Source organism: Austrofundulus limnaeus, unplaced genomic scaffold (assembly GCF_001266775.1).
Source record: "Austrofundulus limnaeus strain Quisiro unplaced genomic scaffold, Austrofundulus_limnaeus-1.0 Scaffold2, whole genome shotgun sequence".
NCBI classification, from domain to species: Eukaryota; Metazoa; Chordata; class Actinopteri; order Cyprinodontiformes; family Rivulidae; genus Austrofundulus; species Austrofundulus limnaeus.
Genome location: NW_013952404.1, coordinates 297,752 through 322,182, shown reverse-complemented (window position 1 = coordinate 322,182; position 24,431 = coordinate 297,752). Strand labels below are relative to the sequence as shown.

The 24,431-nt window shown below is 39.8% G+C and overlaps 1 protein-coding gene and 1 long non-coding RNA gene across 3 annotated transcripts in view; one reads left to right on the top strand and one right to left on the bottom strand.

Annotated features, from left to right (window-relative positions):
- Positions 1-17: 17 nt before the first annotated feature.
- Positions 18-22,586, top strand: LOC106518321 (uncharacterized). Its single transcript, XR_001310301.1, has 2 exons — positions 18-61; positions 21,416-22,586. It is a non-coding gene; the product is annotated as an uncharacterized LOC106518321 (long non-coding RNA).
- The window catches only part of snphb (syntaphilin b), a 22,379-nt gene continuing 5,402 nt past the window's right edge, over positions 7,455-24,431 (bottom strand). The window contains exons 2-6 of one of the 2 annotated variants that reach the window (XM_014009548.1): positions 19,264-19,397; positions 11,182-11,361; positions 10,276-10,383; positions 10,058-10,204; positions 7,455-9,947 (exon numbers count right to left, since the gene is read on the bottom strand). In XM_014009548.1, coding sequence (XP_013865002.1) covers positions 8,114-9,947; positions 10,058-10,204; positions 10,276-10,383; positions 11,182-11,361; positions 19,264-19,313 — 2,319 coding nt within the window. In that variant the 5' untranslated portion in view covers positions 19,314-19,397 and the 3' untranslated portion in view covers positions 7,455-8,113. Of the gene's footprint in view, positions 9,948-10,057; positions 10,205-10,275; positions 10,384-11,181; positions 11,362-19,263; positions 20,319-24,431 lie in introns of those variants that run through there. The other variant, XM_014009559.1, reaches the window with a different exon arrangement.

Below are 24,431 nucleotides of genomic sequence, written 5' to 3'. Positions count from 1 at the left end.
TCTGACCACAGCTGAATCTGAGAGGAGCTTCAACACTGAAGAGAATCCAGACTTTCCTCAGGTACAACATCACAYCTCACACTGACCATGCTCTATAAGAATCTGGTTAAAACATGCCTGACTTTAACCAGAGTCATGAAGAAATTTGCTTCTCAGTAACAGAAGAGCAAAATTTATGTWCTAAAAATAAAACACTACATGACATTGTAATGCTGTTTTATTATTGTCATTTGTTTAATAAATATACTGGCGTGATACAACTTAGTACATGTTTGATTGCTTTTAGGGATACGTCTATTTTGGAGTTGTAGCCCCACCTGGWKAAAAATCCACCAGCCGCCACTGATTTTCGGTTAAATGTAATAAAGTAGACGAACACAAAACAAATTCCTCCATGCTGTTTTAATATAGGAGATGTTCTTTTTCCTTCCTCCATACAGTGTGATGGGAGATATAGTTTTTTTTTTACTGTATACTATTGCAGATAAAATAGTTATTTCACATTTCCCCCAAATATAATATGCTTTGATTCTGTACAAGAATGTCTGCAGAGACTGGACGATGACCTCTACAGTTACACAGGATGAAGAATAAAACAATACATTTATAAACACTCCTCACTCTATCTGGAAAACAAAACTCCCACTTTGTTGTAGCAAACAAACAAAATCATAAAAAAAACAGCAGGTAGTGTTCCCGGCTCATTTTCATCTTAACAAGAAACAATTAGTGAAGCAAAAGCATCATTATTCATTTATTTATGGCAACACAAAGACTCAACATGAAGCTAAAGTGTGAGGTAGAAACACAAACAAAACAACAAACTGATCAAAAAGGCAGCTATAACTGTACTGAGGGCACATTTATGTCCTTATTTCTTGATTCTTAAGGTTCCTGATTTATTCTGAGTAATTCTGCTGAGCTACGAATTCTGAAAAACAAAAGAACCTCACACTAAAACTTCAAAAATAAACACTTATTGCTCTACTGTTGTAAAATAATAAGCATTTAAAAAAAGATTATTGACATAAATGAAAAAAAAAACACAAGCTTCTTTTTTGTAACAAAGAAAAACACTTTAAATAAGGCATGAGCTGCATCAGTTTGACTAAAATCACAGCAGTCCTGAAACAGATGGATAAAATTCAGTTAAAACCAAATGCACATATGTCCTGTTAGTAAAATATTTTGTAGATTCTGAATTCCTGTCATCTCATTAAGTGTAATGTTTTTTTTCTTTTGTTTATTTTACTGTAGCTTGCAATGAAACAAGTCACATGAAACAATTTACATCCTAATGGAAAATTAAAGGGRCAATATTATGTGTTTCACAGGCATATTTAAATACTATACCATAATAAAGTATCAATGTCACTTTAGCTGTTATTAAAATGCTGTTTTTATGTTTTAATAGAAAATAAACTTATTCTCTCATCACTTCCTCTTCTTAACACCTTGAAATTGGCCTCTGTCTCTTTAAAAACCACCTTCTGCTTCTGTCCCACCCATTTAAGTGCGGGGGGGTGGGGGGTGTTTGCGCGCATGCGCTGTGATGCAGTTTACCTTACAGATGGGATAAATGGCTCTCTGAAGGGATTCGGATCTTGGAGAGCCGTTTGTTTCATAGAGCCGTTCAATTTTGAACATATTACGTCATCACGTAGGGATATGTGTCATCATGTAATGACGTAATCCCATCACATGGGTGGAACCATGTGTTGGTCAAGCGGAACCCCCCCCTCCTTCTTTCGCCGTGAGCTTCTGTACTCCACAGCTACGCCTGTTTTCTGTGAAAAMGTAAAGTGGGAGCCATTAAGTATGAAAAAATAAAGATTATATGAGAAAAAAAAGAAACTACAAATGGCTCGTTACTGCCCGCGATTCGACTCCTATCGTTCRTTGTAAAGAGACGTTCAAAAGATTCGGATCGTTCGCGAACGTCACAACTCTAGTTTACTTGGCATCTGAAAAGACATTTCCTCAAAAGGTATTTTGAATCTGAAAAAGCTTCACTGAGTGAGAAGTAGTTAGGAGCTCAGTTGACAGTTTCAGTTTCACTTTCAGTTTCACCCGTTGTTTGCTTTGTTAGCCTGCAGGAGTCATGGGCTGGCTGTGTGGGGTGGGGAGGTGTGCTCCTTAATGAGGAAGCTCGGCTTGGAGACACAGCCCAGAGGCGGAGATGGTCCCAAAAGGCGGTTCTAGTCCCAACCGGTGGTTTTTGCTCCCCTGCCTGGCTGCCTCAGGACACTACAGGGTTTTTCAAACATGCATGAATGAATCAAAGTAAGACGTTGGGCATGTTTTTGATGAGAGTATAACATTATAACATGATATAAAACTCAAAAAAGTTGATTTTACATGATATAGCCCCTTTAATAAAATGATCAACACAGATTAGCAACATAACTGTTGATGTTAAACTCTAAATTGTGCATAGAAAGAAGTAAATTGATGGATTTTAGGATTGTAGCTGCAACTCAACATTCATTACAGCCTCACAAATCCACCAAAACAACTATTTTCACCATTTGTCACATTCACCTGTGCTTAACGACGGTAATTCACCTTTTGTTTTACAGTCATCACAGAGGAGGAGGCTGCCTCCCACACAGGTTACAACATATGGCTTCTTTTCTGATCGCCTCCTAATTTAAAATCATCCATACAATCAGATAATGGGAATAAAATGAGTGCAACAAATGAAGAAGAAGTGTTATTGATAAGCAAACAGATCCTTCAAGGCCTTCATTCCATCATTTTATGGATTTCATTAATAGATATGATCAGTGGTGGGCACAGCTAACCAAAATGTTAGCTTCATTAACCACTAATCTGCTAAACAATCTTAGCTCCGCTAACGCTAATCTGCTAACAACAATCTTAGCTCCGCTAATGCTAATCCGCTAAACAGATTTTTTTTTAAAAAATGGTGGAAGCTAACGCTAACTGCTAAGATGACTGGGATGAAAAAAACCTGTTAGTTTTCTATTGGTTTAATTTGAAGGTGGGCCGGATCATCTGTGGCAAATCGGCCAATCCAAACCAGTTACAGCTCTGTGTAATTTCTGATAATTCCAGTTTACCTTTTTCAGAATAAAAGCACTTTCTACTTTTACAACCATATTTTAAGGATAGTCATTTCTTAAATTAAACAAATTAAATCAAATTTCTTAAATTTGTTATTAAATATTGTTAAATGTTATTTTATTTGACGGTCTTAGTTTAAAGTTTAGCTGTTAAAGATGCTACATGGAACAAACACAGACCAGCACTGCTTGTAAGAAGAGATACTTAATTTAATTTGAGATCTGAAAACAGAAGTTTTACACGTATTAATTTTTAGCAGATTTAAAATGAGTGGAACTTAATTTAGCAGAAGCTAATCAGACCGCTAATGGTTTCTAAAGCAGACAACACTAATCTTCTAAAATGAGAAGCTAGTTCCGATATTAGCGGGTCAACTGTGCCCACCACTGGATGATGATTGTCTCTACTATAAACTCAAAGCAAAAACACCGGGCTTCCTCAAACAAACAATTTTAGAAAAAAACAACAGTTTACAGGATTGTACAGTTAAACTGCAGGTTGGATGTAAAAATGTTGATTTGCAGAATTCACTGAAACAATGCAGAGATTTGTAAACTACTAAACACCAAAACAATCCAGTTAAACCAGTGGACAAACACTTTGGATAAACAATCTCAACTTCAAGCAACTGCTTTAAATGTATAAAGTGATTAAAAGTGCACTGTATGTATAAACTGGAAAAAAATGTTTATTTATGTAACCAAAATAAAAATAAAAGAGAAAATTCTTCTCATCTTCAAATCTCACCATCATACTGTTAAGGTACCTGTGACATCAAATTATTGTAATATGAATGCGTTTTTGGAAAGATAACATTAACATGTTGTGAAAAAAACACGATGCTGAGACAAAAAGTTGAGATATTAGCTTGTGAAGAAACAGGAAGTGATGTCAAAGAGGAACGTCTGCGTGTAAACAAAGCTTTGCTACAAAAGCTAACGATATAAATCGTAGAGGAGAATCTGATCGTTTCGATTATTTTGAGTCACTATCAGAGATGAAGCAGAGTCAGAGTTCAAATAGTTTTTTAAATAAACTAAGTCCAGGATGTTCATTTTCTTTAAGAGTTCCCCTTTGATGTCACTTCCTGTTTCACTTTGGTTGAGCTAAGTTCAAAAGAAAATCTGGAAGTTATGTCAAAATGGGTAAAATCATGTGCATTCTACCAAGTTTCATTCAATAAAGATATTTTCTTTGATTTTTTTTTATATCTGAATGATCTGCATCACAGGTACTTTAAGATCTCAGTTATTCAGCACTTTTATAAGTTCATTATCTCTAAACAATATTTCAGAATCAACTTGTTTTCTGTCCATAATGGGTTTGTGTTTGACGGGTCGATTTCCATCATTTTACGAATGGATTTTTACTCAGTTTTCATTTCTTTGTCGATGTTTTGAGAATATTTGCATTTTTTTTCCCAGTGCTAGTTTAACTTTTAAACCCTCTTAATTGCCACATCGTCTCAGACAGTTTGTTGCACAAGATAAGCAAACAGAAGAAATACCACTTTACATACAGATTATGAAAATATAATTTGAAATACATCGGAACTGTTAAGGAGTTCCATTGAAGGAATCCTGTGAGCTGATTTGTTAAAGACACAGAGCAGTATTTTTATGTTKTTKTTTTTTTTTGTGGTGGAATAAATGTTGTACTGGAAACACTAACCAGAGTGACGGGTAAAGACTAACTACAGCACAAGAGCAACAGTTTGAGCAGAAATCTACAGCACAGATCACAGACTTCATTCAGATCTACATTAACATGTTGGACTGAGCTACTGTTAGTTTAACGTCAGCGTTCTCTCTATAGAAGTGGAAAATATTCCTGCCTGAAACCTGATGTGCACGTAGCTAATGGAGATAAAACCTCTACCTGAAATAAGTTTTACAGATTAGGAAGAAAATAGGCACAAAAATAGGGATTTGTTTCAGTTTGTACAGAAATCATAAACTCAGTTATAACTTGGATAAAAAACAAAATGTTATAAGTTTTTCAACTGAGCCAAAAGCTAATAATGTTCAGTCGTTTCTTTATGATTGAGAAAATTGTGACAAAGTAAACATTTTAGGTCGTGACTGCAGAATCAAAACTTTGTGCGTAAAGAAGAAGAAAAAAATCAGCTTGAGATTCTGTCAAAACACAATCAGGGTAGAAACACAACCAAGACTCAAATCACTGGCGCTTTTTATTTCTGAGGTTTGATTTTTAGAGATAATCTCAGGATATTTTCACTGTTTTGGACATAATGCCAAAGTCGTCTAACACGTTATTTGAAATAATCCAAATTTTACTCGAGTAATTTAATACAAATGAGATGTTTTATGAATGCGTGCTGATGGAAACCTGTGGTGAACATGTTGGGTGTTTGATACAACCAGCAGGTGGCACCAATCAATCTGCTTTAAAAGACAGTTGCWGGGAAAAGTGCAGCAGTGCAATTATTCATTTTCTTATTCTTTAATGCAGAAACTTTAAAACATGCAAAGATTTATTCCTCCAGTCCAAAACATTGGTCTGTGTATTTGAATATTTTACCAACAGTGCATAAAAATCTACATGATTTTTAAGTGCAGACTAAATACATGTATTAAAGTTTGATTTGTAGGAGGCAGACGTTACCTGCAGATATTATTTTAGTCTCTTACTGCAGCTTTAGGAGTGGCTGAGAACAGCAGAGACTGCTGATGTTCAGAAACATTATCTAGAATTGTTTCTTCCTTTCAGGGTCACTGGTGCCCATATCCAGCAGTCACAGTGCGAGGGGCGGGGTTCACCCTGGACAGGCCTCAGTCCATCAGAGTGCTCAGAAACAATCAGCGTATTTTTGTCATTCCCACCCGTACATGTGGCGTAAACTCTGAAAGTTTAAAAAGTGAAGTTCATTTAGAACATGGTGTCGCCAAAAATGTTACCCAGGCTTGTTTTCCTGGTGATTTAAGGTTCTAGATTTGTCAAATACATAAACGTAGGGCTGGACGATTATTATTATTATTATTTTTTATTTATTTACCGTGTCCTGTCCGGCAATGTGAAACTCAGAATTGATGTCTGATTGTCCAAATGAAGCCCAACAGTTTTACTTCCACACGTACAGCATAACGGCTTTTCACCATGATGCTCCACTTGATTTTTATTGAAACCTTTATTATAAATTACTTTGGGATTAATTCGTAATAAACACCRAGACGGAAATCTAAACCTAAAATATCTGGAATCCTGCCAAACTGCTGACTTTTCCTCTTTTATCCACAATTTCCTCTCAAGCTGTTTTTGCTCAGTTTGTCCTTTCACTCCACACCTTTGCTAGCTTACCTCGTTCAGCTGCAAGAGTTTAGCTGTTGGGGCATCTATTGACACCCTTTTCCATTTATAAATGCCTCATTTCAGTGTAACAGCATCCTAAATCAACAAATAATTTCATATTAACCCTACGATGGTGGATTGGTCCAGAAAGCTAGCACATCGTGTGTGCCGACAAGAGGGAGAAAGAAACCCCAGTTTCCACATTTCAAAATAAAGCGCAGGCAATTGTTTTCAGCTGGCGTTTGTCGTCTATTAACAGCTTGAAGCTTTTATTTGGAAGGTGTATATCCCAGTGTTTAGCTTAAAGAAAGTTATCAACCGTTAGTTAATAACCAGTGAAATTATGGATATTATATCAGACTTGTTTTCTACTGATATTGAACACGAGTTTATCGCAATATATATCGTTATTGAAATATAATCCAGCCCTAAATGAACAGCTAAAAATGTATTTGGCATATGAGGTCAGGAATCTTATTTCAGGGATTTTTTTTCTTCTTGGGCTGACTCTGACTAATCCCTTAAACCAGGGGTCTGCAACCTGCGGCTCTGGGGCCACATGTGCCTCTTTGGTCCCTCTGCAGTGGCTCTTTGAAAATGTGACCAAACAGATTTTTTTTTTGTTTTTATACTCACAACACTAATAAATTGTATGCAAATATGTATGTGATCAATACTACTAATACAAAAATACTAATATGAAAAGTAAAACGTTAGCTCATGCTAGCCTGTTTTCTACCTATAAAAAATCTATAATCTTTCTCTCAAATCCATCAGGATTATCTTTAAACACCTTTAAGACTACATAATAATGAGAATTAGAAAAAAAATGTCTGACTAGGTCAGCTGTACTGGTTTTTATGAAAATCTGTATAAACTATAGCCAGTATTTTTCTTGTGCACGAATATATTTTTTTCTTCAGTCCTGAAGTGTTAAAATAATAATAAAATTCACAATGTATTTTTTTAGGTTTATGTCAACTACACTGGCCATAAAGGTTCACGAAAAGGCCCACGGACCACCAGTTGATAATCACAGCTGTAGCTTATTTTGTGGCTCTGGACACATTTTATTAATGAGCCCAGGAGCAGAAATGGCTCTTTTGATTGTAAAGATTGCAGACCCCTGCCCTAACCAAAACAATCTGTAACCAGGTCTGCACACGTTACCTGCGTAAAGACAAGACGGCTCAGGTGATTTGGTTTTTCTGAAGGAAACCTTCAGGGTTGGCTGTGTTTCTACCCTTGGAACATACCTGAGTTCTGTGAGATCAGTGAAAAGTGTCTGAAGTTTTGGATTAGAGTGGATTATTCCACTAACATTGGTCACTAAGCAGTTTGTTGTTCTAACTTTGTAATATATGTACTTAACGTTTCTACATGTKGTAGCTCTACTGTATATACACATTCACCAGTAGTCATGGTAACATGTCATAACCAACGACTGACAGATCAATGATCATTTTCCCTGCTTTTCGATCTAAACAATCACCGTTAAACATTGAAGCATCGATCATACGTTACAAGCAGCTCATTCAGTTTGCAGCCAGTGGACAAAGGTTTAGTTGGCGACAGTGATGATGATGAGGAGCAGAGTTAATCCAAGCTCTACGTCCTAGATGCCCTTTTGTGAATAACTTCTAATAATGAGACAGGATCTCGCTCTTCCTCTTCTTGCGCAGCGGTGAAGTCGTTCAGGATTTGAGGCGGCGGGCTGTTAAATCTGAAATCCCCCCAGGTCCCCCCCGCCTGCGGGGTAATGCCTCAGCCCGCCTCCCCGTCGGAGGGAGTGCAGCGCCACAGTGCAACAGCCTCTGAGCAGCGAGCCGATGTGGTACATGGGCTGCCCACCGCGGACCGGACCCCGGCAGAACCAGGCCACCGTCGGCACCACGGGGATGGCCACCGCCAGCAGGTCCACCAGGAAGTGACGGCTCCAGTAGCTTTTCTGAACGTTCCCGGAGCCGGGGGGGTCTTCAGCCTCTGGTTCTGTAGGTTTCTCTTCGTCGTCGTCCACTTCCACCACCGTGATGCCGGCGGCTTCCTCGCTGGACGTGGATCTCCTGGGTGGTTGGGAGGTTTGAGGCTGTTGGCCTGGACTCAGATCCACTGATGAACCAAGCTCTGGCTGTCCGTCCTCGTCTCTCAGGTTTCTGACCGGCGTCTCTGTCTGTTCTCCACAGCATCCAACAAACTGAAGCTCTGCTTGCGCTCTTGTTGGTTCTTCAGCTCCTTCTCGAAGTTCTTCATCCGTCCCATCCAGTCCTCTCTCTGTCTGCTGGTCCGGTTCCGTTTGACCAACCACAACTGTTTCCACCTGATCTTCTGCCACAGAATCATCCGTCTCTCTCCGGTCCTCAGATTGGCCCCTCCCCCCGCTCCCCGGGCTCTCCATGGAGCATGCCACTGTGGCAGAGCGGGGCAGAGGAGGAACCAGCGGGTTTCTGGACACTGGAATGGGCTCTGTAGCCGTACTCATCACGGTCGCTGTCGTCACTGAAGTTGTGGTGGACATGGAGTCCAGGTCCTCCTCCAYGTCGTCGGACATCCAGGTGGAAGTGGGGCTGCAGGCCTGAGAGCGAAAGGTGCGTTGCTCCGCGATGGTGTCCAGGTCTGAGGGGCACCCAGCGGTGGCGGGTATGGGGCAGCTCTCGGTCTGAATGCCCGCCTCCCTCAGGGGGTGCAGGTACAGGTGGTGGTGGGACAGGCACGGGTGGCTCACGCAGCCCAGACCGCAATGGTACGGCGCCAGCCGGTCCCCGGCGCAGAGCTTGTCGCAGGTGGAGGAGTGCGGCAGGGTGTGTGGCAGGGTGTGCGACATGCGAGGGAAGGAGTGAGGTAAGGTGTGAGAGAAGGAGTGAGGCAGAGCGGGGGGAGCAGAGTGGGGCACAGAGTGGGAGAAGGTCTGAGTGTAGGAGTTCAGCAAAGAGGCCGTCTCCTCAGAGAGGTAGGCCGCCTCCAGCAGCAGGTCGGCCCGGCTGGGGATGCTGGTCTCCCCACAGCACACGAAGCCGCTGTCCTGGGTGCCGTCCCCCGACAGGCAGGGGAAGTCCGTCCCGTTGTCGTTGCGGTCCGCCAGCGCCTGATCGCTCAGCTTGGTGTAGGTGGAGCTCCTGGTCAAAGACCGGGCTGGAGAGCCATCGCAGGAGCAGGACCCTCTCCCTCCCACTGTCAGTCTGGGTACTCCCCCAGGACTTTCTCCTGAAACGGACGCTGGTGCAGAACCCCCAACGCGAGTCCTACACCCCGGTATGGCTTCTCCTTCCTTGGCTAACCCGGCCTGGGCCAGCTCCATGTTGAGCAGCAGGTTCTCCAGCTTGTGGTTCTGAGTGTTGATGTCCTGGAAGTACTTCTGGACCCCCACGTCCCCACTCATCCCCCCGGCATCGCTGAGCCTGGCGCGGACCGTGTCCACAGCCTGCTTCAGCTGCTGGATCTCCCGACGAGCCTCTTTCAGGGCTAACTGTGCCTCCACACGGTGACACTCCTCCTCCACCCAGTCCTCCTGCATGCGGTACAGCTGAGTGCGCAGCTCGTCGATCTCCGTGTCCCTGAGAAGCAGAGAAACCGTCCAAAATGTGAGGAAGTGCATTGAAAATCAGCGTAGGATATATATTTCTGGGTAGTTAAAATAATTTTTGTTGTTGTCACAGGGTCTCACCTGTTCTGCAGCGTGTTGACGGTCTCTTTAAGTTTGGCCCGCAGGTGTCGGATGCACACCTCCTTCTGCTGGAGGGGTGTGAGGTACTGCTCCGGTGGAGGGGGGCGGATTCCATGGTTGTCTGTGCATGATGTGTACTTCTGACGTCTGACAATATACAACAAAATATATTTAGATTTAGCTTTGTAACAAAATGCATGCGAGTTGTGAGGTTTTACCCTTTGCTGGGGCTGCATTCACTGCCTCTGCACGAGCCAGAGTTGCTGCCGCTGCTGACGGAGGTGTTGCAGCAGGGGTCTCTGCTGCTGGGAGCAGCCAGCGTCCGCCTGCCCCAAACAAAAAACAGACCGGTTGTTTTTTTTACTGTTTTATCATTAAACTAAAGTGCCCGTGACATCAAATTTTTGTAATAAATATGAATGCATTTTTGGAAAGAGGACATTAATAACATACTGCAAAACAAATTTCACGTCGCTCAGATGAACAGTTGTTGAGATATCGGTGTGTGAAGAAACAGGAAGTGATGTCAAAGGGGAATGTCTGAATGCAAACAGAGTGTTGTTACAAAAGTCAACAACACAGACTGTAGAGAAGAATCTGATGTTTCGATATGAAGAAGAGTAAAAGTCTAAATAATTGTTTTTAATAAACAGAGACCAGCGAGTTTATTTTACTAATGAGGTCCCCTTTGATGTCACTTCCTGTTTCACTTTGGCTGAGCCAAATTTAGAAAATAGACCAGTTATGGGACAAAATGGGTAAAATCATGTGTACACTGCCAATTTTCTTAAGAATAAAGATGCTTTCTTTGACTTTTTGTATTTGAAGGATAGGCGTGACACAGGCACTTTAAGRTGAACTGTTGAACCAAACCATCAGGAATTTATAGATTAAAATAGAAAACATGCCATACATCACATTAAAAACATGCTCGCACACTTTGAACATTACAATGTTACAGTTTCATCTAAAACAGAAAGTGTTCAGCAAAGAYAAAGCATTAAAATTAGAAGCATGCAGAGAAACAGGTCAGACTTTGACACGTCGGTGGGTTTGACATCAGAAGACACATCATTCCCGTGATTCAGAGGACTAAAAATCAAACACTGGGACTCGGGACAGACCGGGAACGAGGGGTGGAGGGAGAGTTTGTTGAGCGGTTGTGGCGATCCGGGGACTTTGTGGCGGTGTATCCTTTAGTCGGAGACTTGGTCGATGTGTGTCCTTTAGTCGGACGCATTGAGACCATGTAGCCTGCCTCCATGGGAACATAATCTAGCTCAATGAATCTGCAGTAGTCAAACCTGAGCGGGCAGAGACAAAGATGTGTTAATTTACAGAGAACTGTTCATCAGACCACACCAGCTGAAAACTATTTGTGTACATATTTACTGCCTGATTTCACACGTGTTTTGCACATTAGTTAATGCACATTTGGTAGCACTAGTTTGACAAACAACCACTCGTTAGTAAAACTGTTTGCCAACTAGTGGTCAGCCAACGTGCAGGACTAGTAGCCTAAACTACTTGGCTTTTTAATGAACCACTGGACCAAACTAAACAGACAACTGTGTCGTAGAAGTTAGTTGGAATTAAAAAAAAAAACAATATGCACACAAGCTGACTGGTGCAAACTAACATTTTTTTAGTTGCACACTAGTGAACTAGTTCAGTTTTTAATCTTACTAATTACTAGTGAAGCCAGAAAGAAAGTCCATTAGTCAACCAGTGTGCTACAATTTAAGCTTTCAACCTAAAAGAATCTATACTTGGTACAAGAAATGAGTAAATTAATGTTTTGTAGTTTTTTTTTGTAACAATACTTCTTGGGAATAAATCTTATAGCTGCACCTGGACGTACCAGAAGCTCTAAACAAGAATCAACAGCAAAATAAACTGTTTGGAAGAGAAGATTTGGCAATTTTTCCATGTGTGCATCCCACACATGCATGATCCTTACAAATGTGGCTCCATTTAAAAGGGGAATTTAACAGGCTTTCCAGCAATATAAGATTACGAAGAAGCATCGTTACAACAAAGAAATAATCAAGAGTTTAGTTAAGTTACTATGTAAGAGATCTTGATGATTACTGGTTCACTTATACAACAAACTAATCTTGTTTGGTACAGCGGTGCGTAGAGTATGAAAACGTTTCCTTCGACTAACTGGCTTTTAATGCTCTGGTTCACTGAACCAAACTGTCATACAGGTTAACTAGTAGACATTTTATGAACTTTTACATAACTGATCAATGTATTTGCATAATTTAGGAAAACATCTTATTGGTAAAAATGTTTCTTCAACTGATGCATTAAATGTTAAACTAGTGAAACCAAATATGCCGGAGCAGTGCAGCTGCAAAGTAGCTGACAAAAAGTCCTTGAAATCAAGCGTTTGAAATATATACACAAATGGCTTGCCATACACACCTGCATGATGCTATGTGCATGCTACTAATCTATGCAGACAGTTTTACTGAGTGAGACAAAGCTGTCAAGCACGTAGCATGACTCAGCAGGTGGTACCAAAGTCAACAAGGCTCAATAAGAGGCTCTGCATCAACAGGATGGAGCTCACTCTGGCTTCCGATGTGGAACATCGATACAAAACAATCTGCAGCTGTAACGCCTGTACCGGTAGAGAACCTAAAGTAACACTCAGAGAGCCTGGAACACCATTTGTAAGTGGAACAGAAGCTCTGATGGAAGCAGGAAAGCACACTAACAACACATCTCTGTCTAACAGCCTCATCATCCAGAAGCATCTTACATCAAGTGTTTTCACACAAACAAAACACAACAAGCACAGCAAATCAGGTTTATACATGAACATTTCAATAGACCTGACAAGAATGAGCCTGTCCAATCAGCTGTTATTCCATTATTTAGCTCACTTACTGAGTGTTAACAAAATTTCACTGACATTTTGTTATTTAGCTCACTGTTTTTACTAAATGTTCAATTTAAAATTTCAATGCTATGTCTGAATCCTAAATCAAAAGTTTACATTTAAGTATTTTGAAACTGAATGCAGCCCCTCTTGTTATGATGTCATTATCCTGAGGCAGTAGCAAACGCTAACATTGCTAACTCTGCTAATGCTTCCCTACAAGACATCAAATTTGCAATTGCGGGCAGTATCTGAGCTGCACTTCAAACTATCGGACCACAGGAAACATTTACATTGTTTTCAATGAACACATTTTGAATTTACATTTAAATGCCATCGTCAGCAGAATTAGCAGCACTAGCAGCGCTGTTTTTGTTGCAGGACGACAGCTAATTTTGTTAAATCTGCCTATGATGGTATACACAATTCAAAATGTGTTCATTGCTACAATATGGATGGTACCTGTGGTCCGGCGGTTTAAATTGCAGCTCAGACACCTGTCAGTGTTTTGTAGGAAAGCATTAGCAGAGTTAGCAGTGTTAGCGGTTGCTTTTGTCTCAATAAGATGATGTCACAACAAGAGCCTCACACCAACAGCAAAGGCTGCGTTCCATCCTGGAATTCCTACATGTAAACGTCAACATTTAAGATTTAACTTCTACATTTATTAATATTTACATATAAAAAGTAGCAAAATGTAGAAGCAGTGAGCTAAATGACAAAAATATTAGCAGAAATGTTTTAGCAAGGATTTTACACTCAAAAAGTGAGGTAAATAATGAAAATGCGTTAGTGACAGTTTAACATTTTATTTTACATTTGGCACATCATATATTCAAAAATAATCCAACATCTGTCTTACTTTCTTCCACAGATTATAGTTTAACCAAAGAAAACAAATTTTCTTTCTACTCCTAAACTTAAACTCAAACACAGACTGTTCAAAATGTCTTTGGTACAAAATTAATATAAATAAAAAAATAAAATAAGGTTGTAGAGAAGTTCTAGAAGGCAAATATGAAGTCATAATTTGGAAGAACCAGGGTTAAAAACAGTTTCTCTTCACTCAGATTCGTCCATTAAAACAACCCTTCAGGCTAGAAGACTGAAAGCAGGAGGCAACAGTTCAGCCTGGCTCTCAAGCTGCTTTTAAATGTTTTATTTGTTTGCTACAAGCACACTATGGCTTTTAAATTACTGAAAAACATTTATCAATTTAAAAAAAAGAGAACAATTTATTTACTACATAAGGCAGTTTGAGCCATGCAGCTGTCGCTCATGTTTCCTGTCTTTAATTGATAAACAGCAGCTCCACCTTTAATCCTGCTGAAAACAAAGTTAAACATCTGAGCAGAAACAGGACCATGATCCATGATGGGCAACTTCACTCATGATTTGTCGTGATAGATTTTAAAATGTTTCATTTTCAGAAATCATTTTTTAAACTCTAATTATTAATGACAAGTTTAATAAAAAAAGAATATTGCCCAATCACTGGCCTCCACAGCTGGAGGAGGTGACAAGCAGGAGGAGTGGTGCAGACACAGGACACTGTGACTACACGCTAAAACACAGCGTCACAACACGGCTGGTCTTTGTGCCGAGTCAGCGTCACTGATGAGATAAAACTGAAGCCTGAAGAGTAAATAAAACTATTTTAATTATTTACATTTGAACAAAGTTCATTTCTGTTTACGTCCGTCTGATTATGAATGTTTAACATTTTATGATGAAGAGCAGTTTAAAAAAATCCAAGTTTTTTTTTGTCTCCAGGTTATTTTACTGTCTTAAAAGCACTTTGTAAGGAAATATTTGTATTAGTGATTATAAAACAGCTTTCTCTTCCGTAAGTTTTTCAGCACGGATCTCGTTTTAACAGTTTTTATAACAAAAAGTTCAGCTCCGTCAGGACATTCTGGCTAGAACCCTTGGTACTTCAGCAATACTTATTAGTTTATATATTTAGCTTTTACAGCCAAGTTTTGTTACAAGTCTTTAAAACGTTTATAAATCTTTACGTTTTACCTTTTGTTATGGATCTTTTTTTTCTTTTACTAGTGCTTATTTCAGACTCCGGCTTCTGTTTTGTTGGTTTTAGCTGTTTTTCAGTTTGTTTTTTTAGCTATCATTCTGACTCCGTTATTCATCTGCTAATTCAACTTGTTGCTCATCTTTCTGATTTAAGATTTTTATGCTGCTTTCTGCTWATTTTAGCTGTTTTGTGTTTTTCGCTTATTTCTGTTCACACCTTTTTCAGCTAAATTCACCACTTTGTGATAATTTCAGCTTCTTACTGCCAAATAAAGCAAACACGTGCGCTTTGTTTCTTTGTGGTAATTACAGCTACTTTTCTTTTTAGCTATTTTTCGGCTAGTTTCAGCTTTTGTAGCCATTTCAAACCAAATTACAAATATTTTTCTTGTTTTTCCTCATTTGAGGTTTCACTTCCTGTCTTAATTTTACTTTGTTACATTGAATTTTAATTACTTTTTGCGCGTTTCATTTTTTTTTACCATTTTTTCCCCATCTTTCTGATTTTTCACTTGTTTTCATACTTTCAGCAGAAGTCGGCTATTCAAATTAACCTCGCACGAACAGTTTTGCTATAAACATTTTCATCTTCAGCAGCTTTGAGCTAAAATCTTTCAGCATTAAGCATTTCACAGGAAATGAAATTTACCATGTTATTATTGGGGCTGTGTATTGGCAAGAATTTGGCGATACGATACATATCATGACAGAGGGGTCACGATACGATATATCCCGATATATTGCGATACTGTAAGCAAGGTGATATATTGCGATTTTTTTTGGTCCAAAAATTCTATTAAATAAAAACCTGACTTTTTACCCCCAGATGTGTTGGCAGTTTAATGGCAATAATTCACTGGAGAGCATTTAGTMTTTATTCACCTTGTTGAATCAAACCGTGCTGAGTCAGTGTGTCCTGTGTGCAGTAACAGTTCTTTAAAGATCAACATTTACCAATCTGAGATGCTAAGAAAATAACGGAGCAGAAACAGGCAGGGGGAGGAGCCTGAGGCAAGCGATGAGGCTAAAAAGTGACAGAAAACAGCATAGCATTGTGGTTTCCCTCCATCTGCTCAGATGGAGCCAGGGGGCGGGGCCTGGTGCAGTGGGGTGTTTATGAGTGACGTGAACACAGACTCCTTTACTTTGTTTAAACTGTGTTAAATGCTGCAGGTGTGTCGCAGGATGAGCCAGTGATCAGAGATCACAGCTGCACTGCAGCCACAAACACAAAGAGCTCCATGTGTTCAGAGGTAACAGCAGCAGCACAAGCATCAGTTTCTGAACTCCAGTCAGCTGCTTTAACTTTAAACTTAAAAATATAAAATAAAGTAAAATAAAATGAAAATAAAATAAGAAAGACCATTTGTTTCAAACTTTAACTCTCTTCATCAGTTAAAGCTATTTATGGGCTTTATTCAYGCTGCAGCTCCAGGGGCGGAGCCAGAGGGGTGGTAGGTACCACTCCTGGCACCTGATTGGCCACCCGAGGTGCCACCCCCAAATAACTGACAGGTGGATGGTGACCTTGGATTTAGATTTTGTTAAAGATTTTTGGACACTACATACATTTTCAGCTGTTTAGGTTCAAAAACGGCTGAATTATAGCTTTTTGTAAAGTTAGCAGTTAGCTTAGTTTGGGATTTGCATCGGCAATCAGCACGTGCTCATTCTTAGCTGCTCCACAACAAATTTCATCGTAAATAATCAGCTGAATTAAAGCCTTTATGAATTAGCAGTGGCGGCCATCTTGAATTTTCAAATCCAAAAAGTGTTTTCTTTATTAGCATGTGCCACCCCTTGCTAAAAAGCCTAGCTCCTCTGTCACAGAATCAGATCAGACAAAAGACCCAGAGTTCAGCTGGTCGCAGATGCCTGTGTGTTGTTGTTGACCTCGTTCTCTAAGCGTTGGTTTGGGTGGCTACAGTGTCCGAGCTACGGCTGCAGCCACGGAGCATGCTCTGACACCGGAACTGAAGTGTGGCTCACGCGGGGGGTGCAGGCACCGGAACGGCCACCTGCGCTGTGGCCGCGGGCGCCCCCGCCCCCGACTCCGATGCCGGCTTGGGCACCGGCACGGGCGAGGACGCCAAGATTTGCTGCAGGCGGCGTTTGGGCTGCAGCGCCTTCAGAGGGTTGAATCTGAGGAAGAGGAGAGATGAGAAAGAGGACACCACAGATACAGACTGAGGCATCTGGGACTACTCATCATCATCATCATCATCGTCAGGCCAAGAAAACCACTAGAACCACCAGCAGCAGACATGTTGGCTCAAGTTTAAGATCAAATCTTCATAGATTAATATCTGGAGAAAAAAAACTCAAATGACAATAAATATCCCATCAGCTGTGACACGCAGCTCATCAAATAACTGTTACCAGGAGCAACGACAAGGCGTCTGTTCAGGGGCGGTTCTAGGGGCGGGGCCACAGGGGCATTGGCCCCAGCTGAAATCTGATTGCCCCCCTGAAGTGCCCATCTGTCCTGTCACTCATCTGTCCTTCACCTGGGAGTGATGATGGTGGATGCAGTTTTCAAACACTAGTGGCGCTAATGAGTCAAATAGTAAGGTCCAGAATGAATCAAGCTGACAGAATTCTTCTCTTCTTAAAATGTGAACAATCCTGCAAAAAAGTCTTTCATCTGACAAATGAYGGCTGGGTTTTCTCACGTTTGTTTAAAAATATTTTATTTATGTTCAGTAAAGTGTATGAAAAACTGGTGAGGAGAATTTACTGTGCAAGATTTTTGATACCACTTCACAATAAGGCTCCCCTTATAGATGGCTTATAAAGAGTTTATAGATAGGTTATTAATTCATTTGTAAAGTTTACGCTTCATTAATCATTAATAAATGATATTGGACAATTTTCTCTTTCTCGTCCTTATTGCATTATAAACACTTATTAATAGTTTTAAAGTGTTTACAGATTAATTAATAACCTATCTATAAACTCTTTGAAAGCCATCTATAAGGGGGGCCTTACTGTAAAGTGGTACCTTTTTAAAAAAAATATTACATTACATTACAAGTGTTTGAAGTGTAAAATGTATACACTGGGAATTTGTGTGAAAGGATAGTGAACAAAGACTTGGCCCCTTGATGGCCCCTTACTCAGAAAAATCCTAGATCCGCCACTGAGTCTGTTCAATCGTTTGAATACATTTACGAACTGCAAAAGGAAAACTTTATGAGTGTTAGAGTTCACTGATCCAGACAACGTCTAAACTAAAGCTTAGGAGGTTTAAAATCTGCAGAAGAAAACAATATATTCAATAAGCATCATGTTTGTTCCGTTTACAAAACTTATTTTTGTTCAAACTAGGGATGAACGATACATCAGCATTAACATCGTATCAGTCCGATAAGTCAAACTGGGTCGATACTAACGTACGATTTGGATTTCCTGCTTGTTGCAGTTTGTGTTTCTGTTTCAGGAGGTGAGATAAGTAAAAAAGACACAAGTGTGTTTGTGTGTATATAAATATATAAAAAATGTGTGTGTTTGTGTAATACTGGTATCCGTTATCGGCCACAACAGCATAATTAATACTGGATATCATATCGGTGCATCCCTAGTTCAAACTTTTTTTTTCTCCTTCAGAGAGATTCATCCTTTAAAACCTTTACACCTTTTTATTAACTGCATTTCCGTTGCAAATGTGTGTCGATAATCTGTTAATGTCGAAAAAACAGTTTCACAACTGCAGTGTTTCTATTAAGTAAGAAATATTATTAAAGTCACGTGAATATGTTTGTTCTCGCGATAAGTCATTACAAACATGGCTACAATGGATGTAAACACATAGCATGTTGCTACCACGACACTAGCGCTCATCATCAGAGGAGACGTCGGCGTCTTTTATCGAGGCTTTCCAGAGACAAGTCCCTTATACTTGGGTATGCTGTGTTTTTGGGAAATTGTAGTCGGTGAGTTTACTACTTAATACTACTTCTGTGATATAACTACTACTTCTACTTCCTTTTATCTTCTTCGTCATCGTCTTTTTCACCAGTAGAAACAGCCGGTTGTTGATCACGTGACTCCCGTGATGCGAAAAAAGTGTTTCCATTGCAGTTTTGCGAAAAACACCAATTTCGATACGGCTGAAAAACCACCTCATCCTAGTGCAAAAACATTTTGTCGAAAAACTTATTTTTTCGAAATTGACGTGTTTCCATTGCGCAAATTTATTTTCAAAATTCTAATTTGCGCATTTTCATGGTCAATGGAAACGCAGCTAGTCAGTACAAATAAAAGCAGATGCTCGTGTGCAACCTACCGGCGCGACCCCGACGTAGACCTCCGACTGGCCGGAGCAGGGGCAGACATGGAGCCAGACGAGCGCTCGCTCAGCTTTACGTCTGTCGTTACGCTCGCCCTGCGGCGTTCAGCTCAACTCCGAGGACATGGAGCCTGCAGGAAAACACACATCCTTAATGAAAACTGGGGGAAAATTATATATATAATAATAAAAATTAATAAATAATAATGAGGTCAGAGACGAACAGGTTTGACTTGATGTGTTTTAAAGCAGGATGGAGCTCCTGACTCCAGCTGGCTCAGACTCAGCAGCCAATCACCTTTAGGCCTAAATGAGACCTAACCAATCAGCAGTGACTCGTTGACTCATTTTATGTAAATAAATCCCTTTAAACCTAAAGTTTAAAGGAGCTTCAACGAGCTTCAGAACCCTAGGAGCCGGGCCGGCCCGTGGTGTAGGCAGTGTAGGCAAACTCTCAGGGAGCCATCCATCCAGGGGGTGTAACAAATGGATTAAAAATCAGATTTTATAACTTTTTATCAGAGCATAGTTGATTTAGTCTGAGGTGTTACAGTATATGGTGCAGGATGTTTCACAATAAAAGTATCATTTGGTTCTCAGTGTATGAATGAAAATACAAAATAAACACAGAAGTTTCAGTTCTAATCTCAAATAAAGCTTAGATTAAAGGCTATTTCTCAGTGTTCGAAATGGTTTGTTTTTTGTTTAAAAAAGAAAAAAAATAACGTTTATTTTGTTCTCAATATCCAAAATTGAACTAATAAAAAATCCACAGGGTTTGATTTTTGCTTTGCTCAGCTAAATCCCAAAAAAAATGTAGTGTTTTTAATATGTAGAAATACCGTAAATGAAGTCAAAGAATAAGAGTTTATAGTGGCTGGAAGAAACGGTTTAAAAACAGAAACCATTCATAAAGATCTTAACAGCTGCACTTCGACCTTATTCTACATAACTTGGAATATTAAGTAATTTGTTCAAAACTGACTTCCTCTAAATAAGACTTTTGTCTGTTTCTGAAATGCTCAGTGAAAACTTAACGCTAACAAAATAAAAAGCTCGTTTGCTTTGATCATTAAAACAAAACAAAAAAGTTGACATTTTCACATTTGCTGTTGATTTTTTTTATTTAGTTTAAAAACAGGAAAAAAAACACCTGATGTTTTTCTTGTCCTATTTTGAAAAACCAAAGAACGAACTAAATTCAGAGCTCTGGGTAGTAAAATTTTCCAAGTCCGTATCCCCCTGGGCCCCCCTAGAACTGCTTCAGTCCACATGAACAGGTGCTCCTCAGAGAACGGCAGGTATGAGGGAGACGTCTGGTTTTCTACTTCAATATATTTATATTGTTAACAGTTTTAATTGAACAACCTGGTTTATAAAGATAAAAAAATATCAAAAACTAAATTTAATTTGGGATGTGGATGAATTGGCAGTGGGCTTTAGAAAACTTGCCCAGGGCGCCACTTTAGCTCGGGCCGGCCCTGCCTATGAGGGACGATTATACACCGAGCTAACTTTCAAAAATATGTATCGTTTTTTATTTGTTACAGCGTACAGAACTACAGGAAGATGCTGCCAGCATCTATTATGAAAGACGGAATAAGAAGCAGACGGTGAGGAGAGGAGTTGGATCCTTTTCATTAATATTTGATCTCATAACTCTGTGGCTCTGAGGGCCAGGACTGTTTGAGGAAGTGTTGTTGCACTCAGCTGTGTTGTCTCTTTGACAATCAATCAAACCTGCTCCATCAGCTTAAAACAGTTTTAGATTTTTTTGAAGCCATAGCCAGGCTCAGAAGGATTTAAATCCTCTTTGTTGGACTTTTACGTCAGCTGGGTTCTAAGTAACCAAACCCCACAYGGGGACCGAGCTCCTGTGGAATTATTGTGTCACACGACACATTTCACCCTCATAACTCACTCCAYACAACTGGATCAACGTTAGGAACCTGTTTACAGCTTGTAAAATAGTTAAATCAAGCTTCATTTCACTGGAAAATACCAATTTAGAGCCTACATTTAAAATATAATGAGCTAAATACTCATATTTACAATAAGCAGCTGAAATATTCAGACTTTGAGTCACATTTTCTTACAAGAACTTGAACGATTGTGTTTTATCCCCTCGTTTTTTGCTTGAACTTTGCAGAGAAGGCCTGACTGCTTCAGCTGCTGACACAGAGCACATCGTCATGCAGGATTTACCACCTCAGCCTGCTTACGTAACGCCACGACACGCTTCTGCACTGACGAGGAGAAAACAGCGAGGACAAGAACGAAACGAGTGATAAAAAGAGAGATCATTGGTTGAGACGAGGACGGGGTGGGAGGGACGAGGAGATAGCGTGGATGTTGCTGGAACTGTCTGACTCTGCAGAGGAAACACTGCAGAGTGACCAAAAGCACACAGTGACCTTCACTCATTTCTGCAAGTTCTGCATTGCTGCCAACAAAAATAAGCGTTTAACCTGACGTGTGCAGCAAAACCATGATGCGAAGCAGAAACWGCAGCTCAGATGTGCAGCGAGCAGCCTGCAGAGGCTCAGACAGGAGGTGGAATCACAACAGGAACAAGTATTAATACTATAGAGCCCTACAGCTCATTTTACTCACATGAGTTGTGTAGAAATATAAAGTGTAGACGTCYAGGCCCCAAATTTACTTGTAATTTTCAGGGCCGGGCCTGATCAAGACTTCAGGTGGTTCCTCTCCCCCGTGCAGTTTTTTAAATCTCTCATCCAATTTACAAACATACATCCCAAATTAACCCTGCTGTTCTGTTCGTTTCTGAGGAACAGTAATGTTCCTGGGTCAGTTTGACCTGGAGAAGGTTTAAACATGCAGTAGTGTCAAACAAAAAAACAAATAAATAAATAAAAAATCCCTGAAAACATTTGTGTATCTGATTAACTCCACTAACCATTGCCATCAAYATTTGTGGTTTTATTTCTCACAGATAAAAGGATCAATGAAGACAATTCACTTGTGTTTCATAAAAATGTACATTACATTTTTTATGTGCACTGAAAATACACCTGTTCATGTTGTGGAGTGAAACAGTTCTAGGGGGTCCAGGGGTAAAAGATCTACACATATCTCTGCTTTTTCCAGCTATTTGAAGAGAGTTTAATCAAATTATTGGGATTAATAAAACATAAAATCAGTTTATGTTATTTATGAAGTTAAAACACAGAAAAYCAGACTTAAACCTGAACTTTATCTGAGATCAGAACTGAAACTTTCCTCCACACCCTGAGCAGCAGGAGTTAGTCTGACTGCATCATTGTTTGGACAAACGTGCTTCTCTTCAGGGATTCAAACAGATTTCAACCAACCATCCAGTTGTTTTTAAAGAACTCACTAGAAGAAGCTTCACCTGCAGAGGATCTTCCATCAGCCTTGGAGGTGGAGTYGTGCTGATTGGTCATTGCCTGCAGCTGCAGCGCTGCTGTTGGTGGACTATAAGAACTGGATGTTTGGCTTCAATCTGGTTGATTCCTTGAAGCAGGCAGTTGTGCCAAAATGCTCTGAAGTTAGTCTTTTTATTTATTTTTTACTGATTTGGAACTCTGTGCCATAAATAAAGGCATTTTAATCATTTTAATTAAAGAATTTGAGCTYCTTGATGTCCAGAAAGCATTTCAGATGGAAATATACTCTGATTTTTATAGTGCATTTATTATTTTAGGCTCCATCTACACTACATGTTTTCTTTTCTTCATGTAATAAATATTCCCCATCTGCTAGTGATGAAACACCAAAAACAAATCCACAAAAGCTCAGTAATTTATTCTAAATAAAAGCTAAATGTTTATTTTGAAGCAGGACCTATATGTTCAGACTTGAGAGGAAATGCAAGTTTTTAAAATTAAGACAAAGAATTCTTACACTCTTGTTTCTTTCAGAATAAAGCTCAGGCAGAGCAGATGACGACATCTGAGACTAAATCCTCCACCTCTCATCAAATGAGAGGTCAATGCTTCATTCTTTTAAGCCATTTTTAAAAAAAACGTCTGTCCACTTTTAGCAGCATTTTACAGATTATTTGTAAGAAGTTTGATAAAAATGGTCCCAGGCCGTCCTGCAGAGTCACCCTGCTGCTGCAGCGAATGCAGATTCTGCAAAGCGCAGCACAAAGCTTCTGTACGATCAACATCAGAGTGGTGCAGTCATTTCATTAAAGCCAGGACAATAACCCCAATAACTATCAAGGGTCTCAGCCTAAATTAGCCTTATTTGTTAATTTTCCTTTAGTTTCTTCTGACTGGATAAGATTTCAGCTCAAAGCTTTTCTGGTGCAGCTTTAATTCAGGTCAAGGTCCCAGAATACTTCATACACCGAGGKTTTGATATTAGTGAGCCGAGTGACGACGACGTCAGAGAACTGAACTGGTTTACTCAGAGCATTCATAAAAACAGAATCGATATTCAGAATCGGTCACRTCCTCTTTGTTTAACCTCAACCTGTACATCCAGCTGACAGGGAGAAACTCTTATAGCTTCTAATATCAATCACAGCTGAACCTGCTGCTTTGATCGTCTCAACTTTACACAAGTTGTGATGAGAGATTTGGCCATTAGTTCTAACATGGTTCAAGTCTGACCCGTTTGCTCAAACTGTTTACATCATTTGGGTCACCAAAGAGGTCTAATCAAGACCAAACCCAAAGAGCATATATTTTCTTTCTAAAGAGTTGCTCTGAAAACATGGAGCTTGTTTACGATGGTTTTTGAAAAATATTAATAAAAAACATGAGAAACCTAACACAACTGCTGTAAACTCGAGTTTTTGTACCACCAGATTTTATTTGAAGCTTTACTCCTGTTTCTCACTTTGTCCACAATCACAAGCACAGAAAAATTCCGGCCAGACCCCAATGAATCTTGAAATAGGCAGGGCTGAGAAGGAGCCACCGAACCTGTCCCTTAAATCTGGATTATAAGGACTTATTTGAAGGCTGCATTGGAGGAGTCTTTGAATTTGGACAGCCTATGAGCATTTTATGATTGACGTAATCGACCTTCGAAAGATGCAACCTCTAAATTTGGACAGCCTTTGGCGCATTGCTGACGTAATCTGCCTTAGAAAGATACAACCCCTGAATTTGGACAGCCTTCAGTGCATTGCTGACCTAATCTGCCTTCGAAAGATACAACCCCTGAAT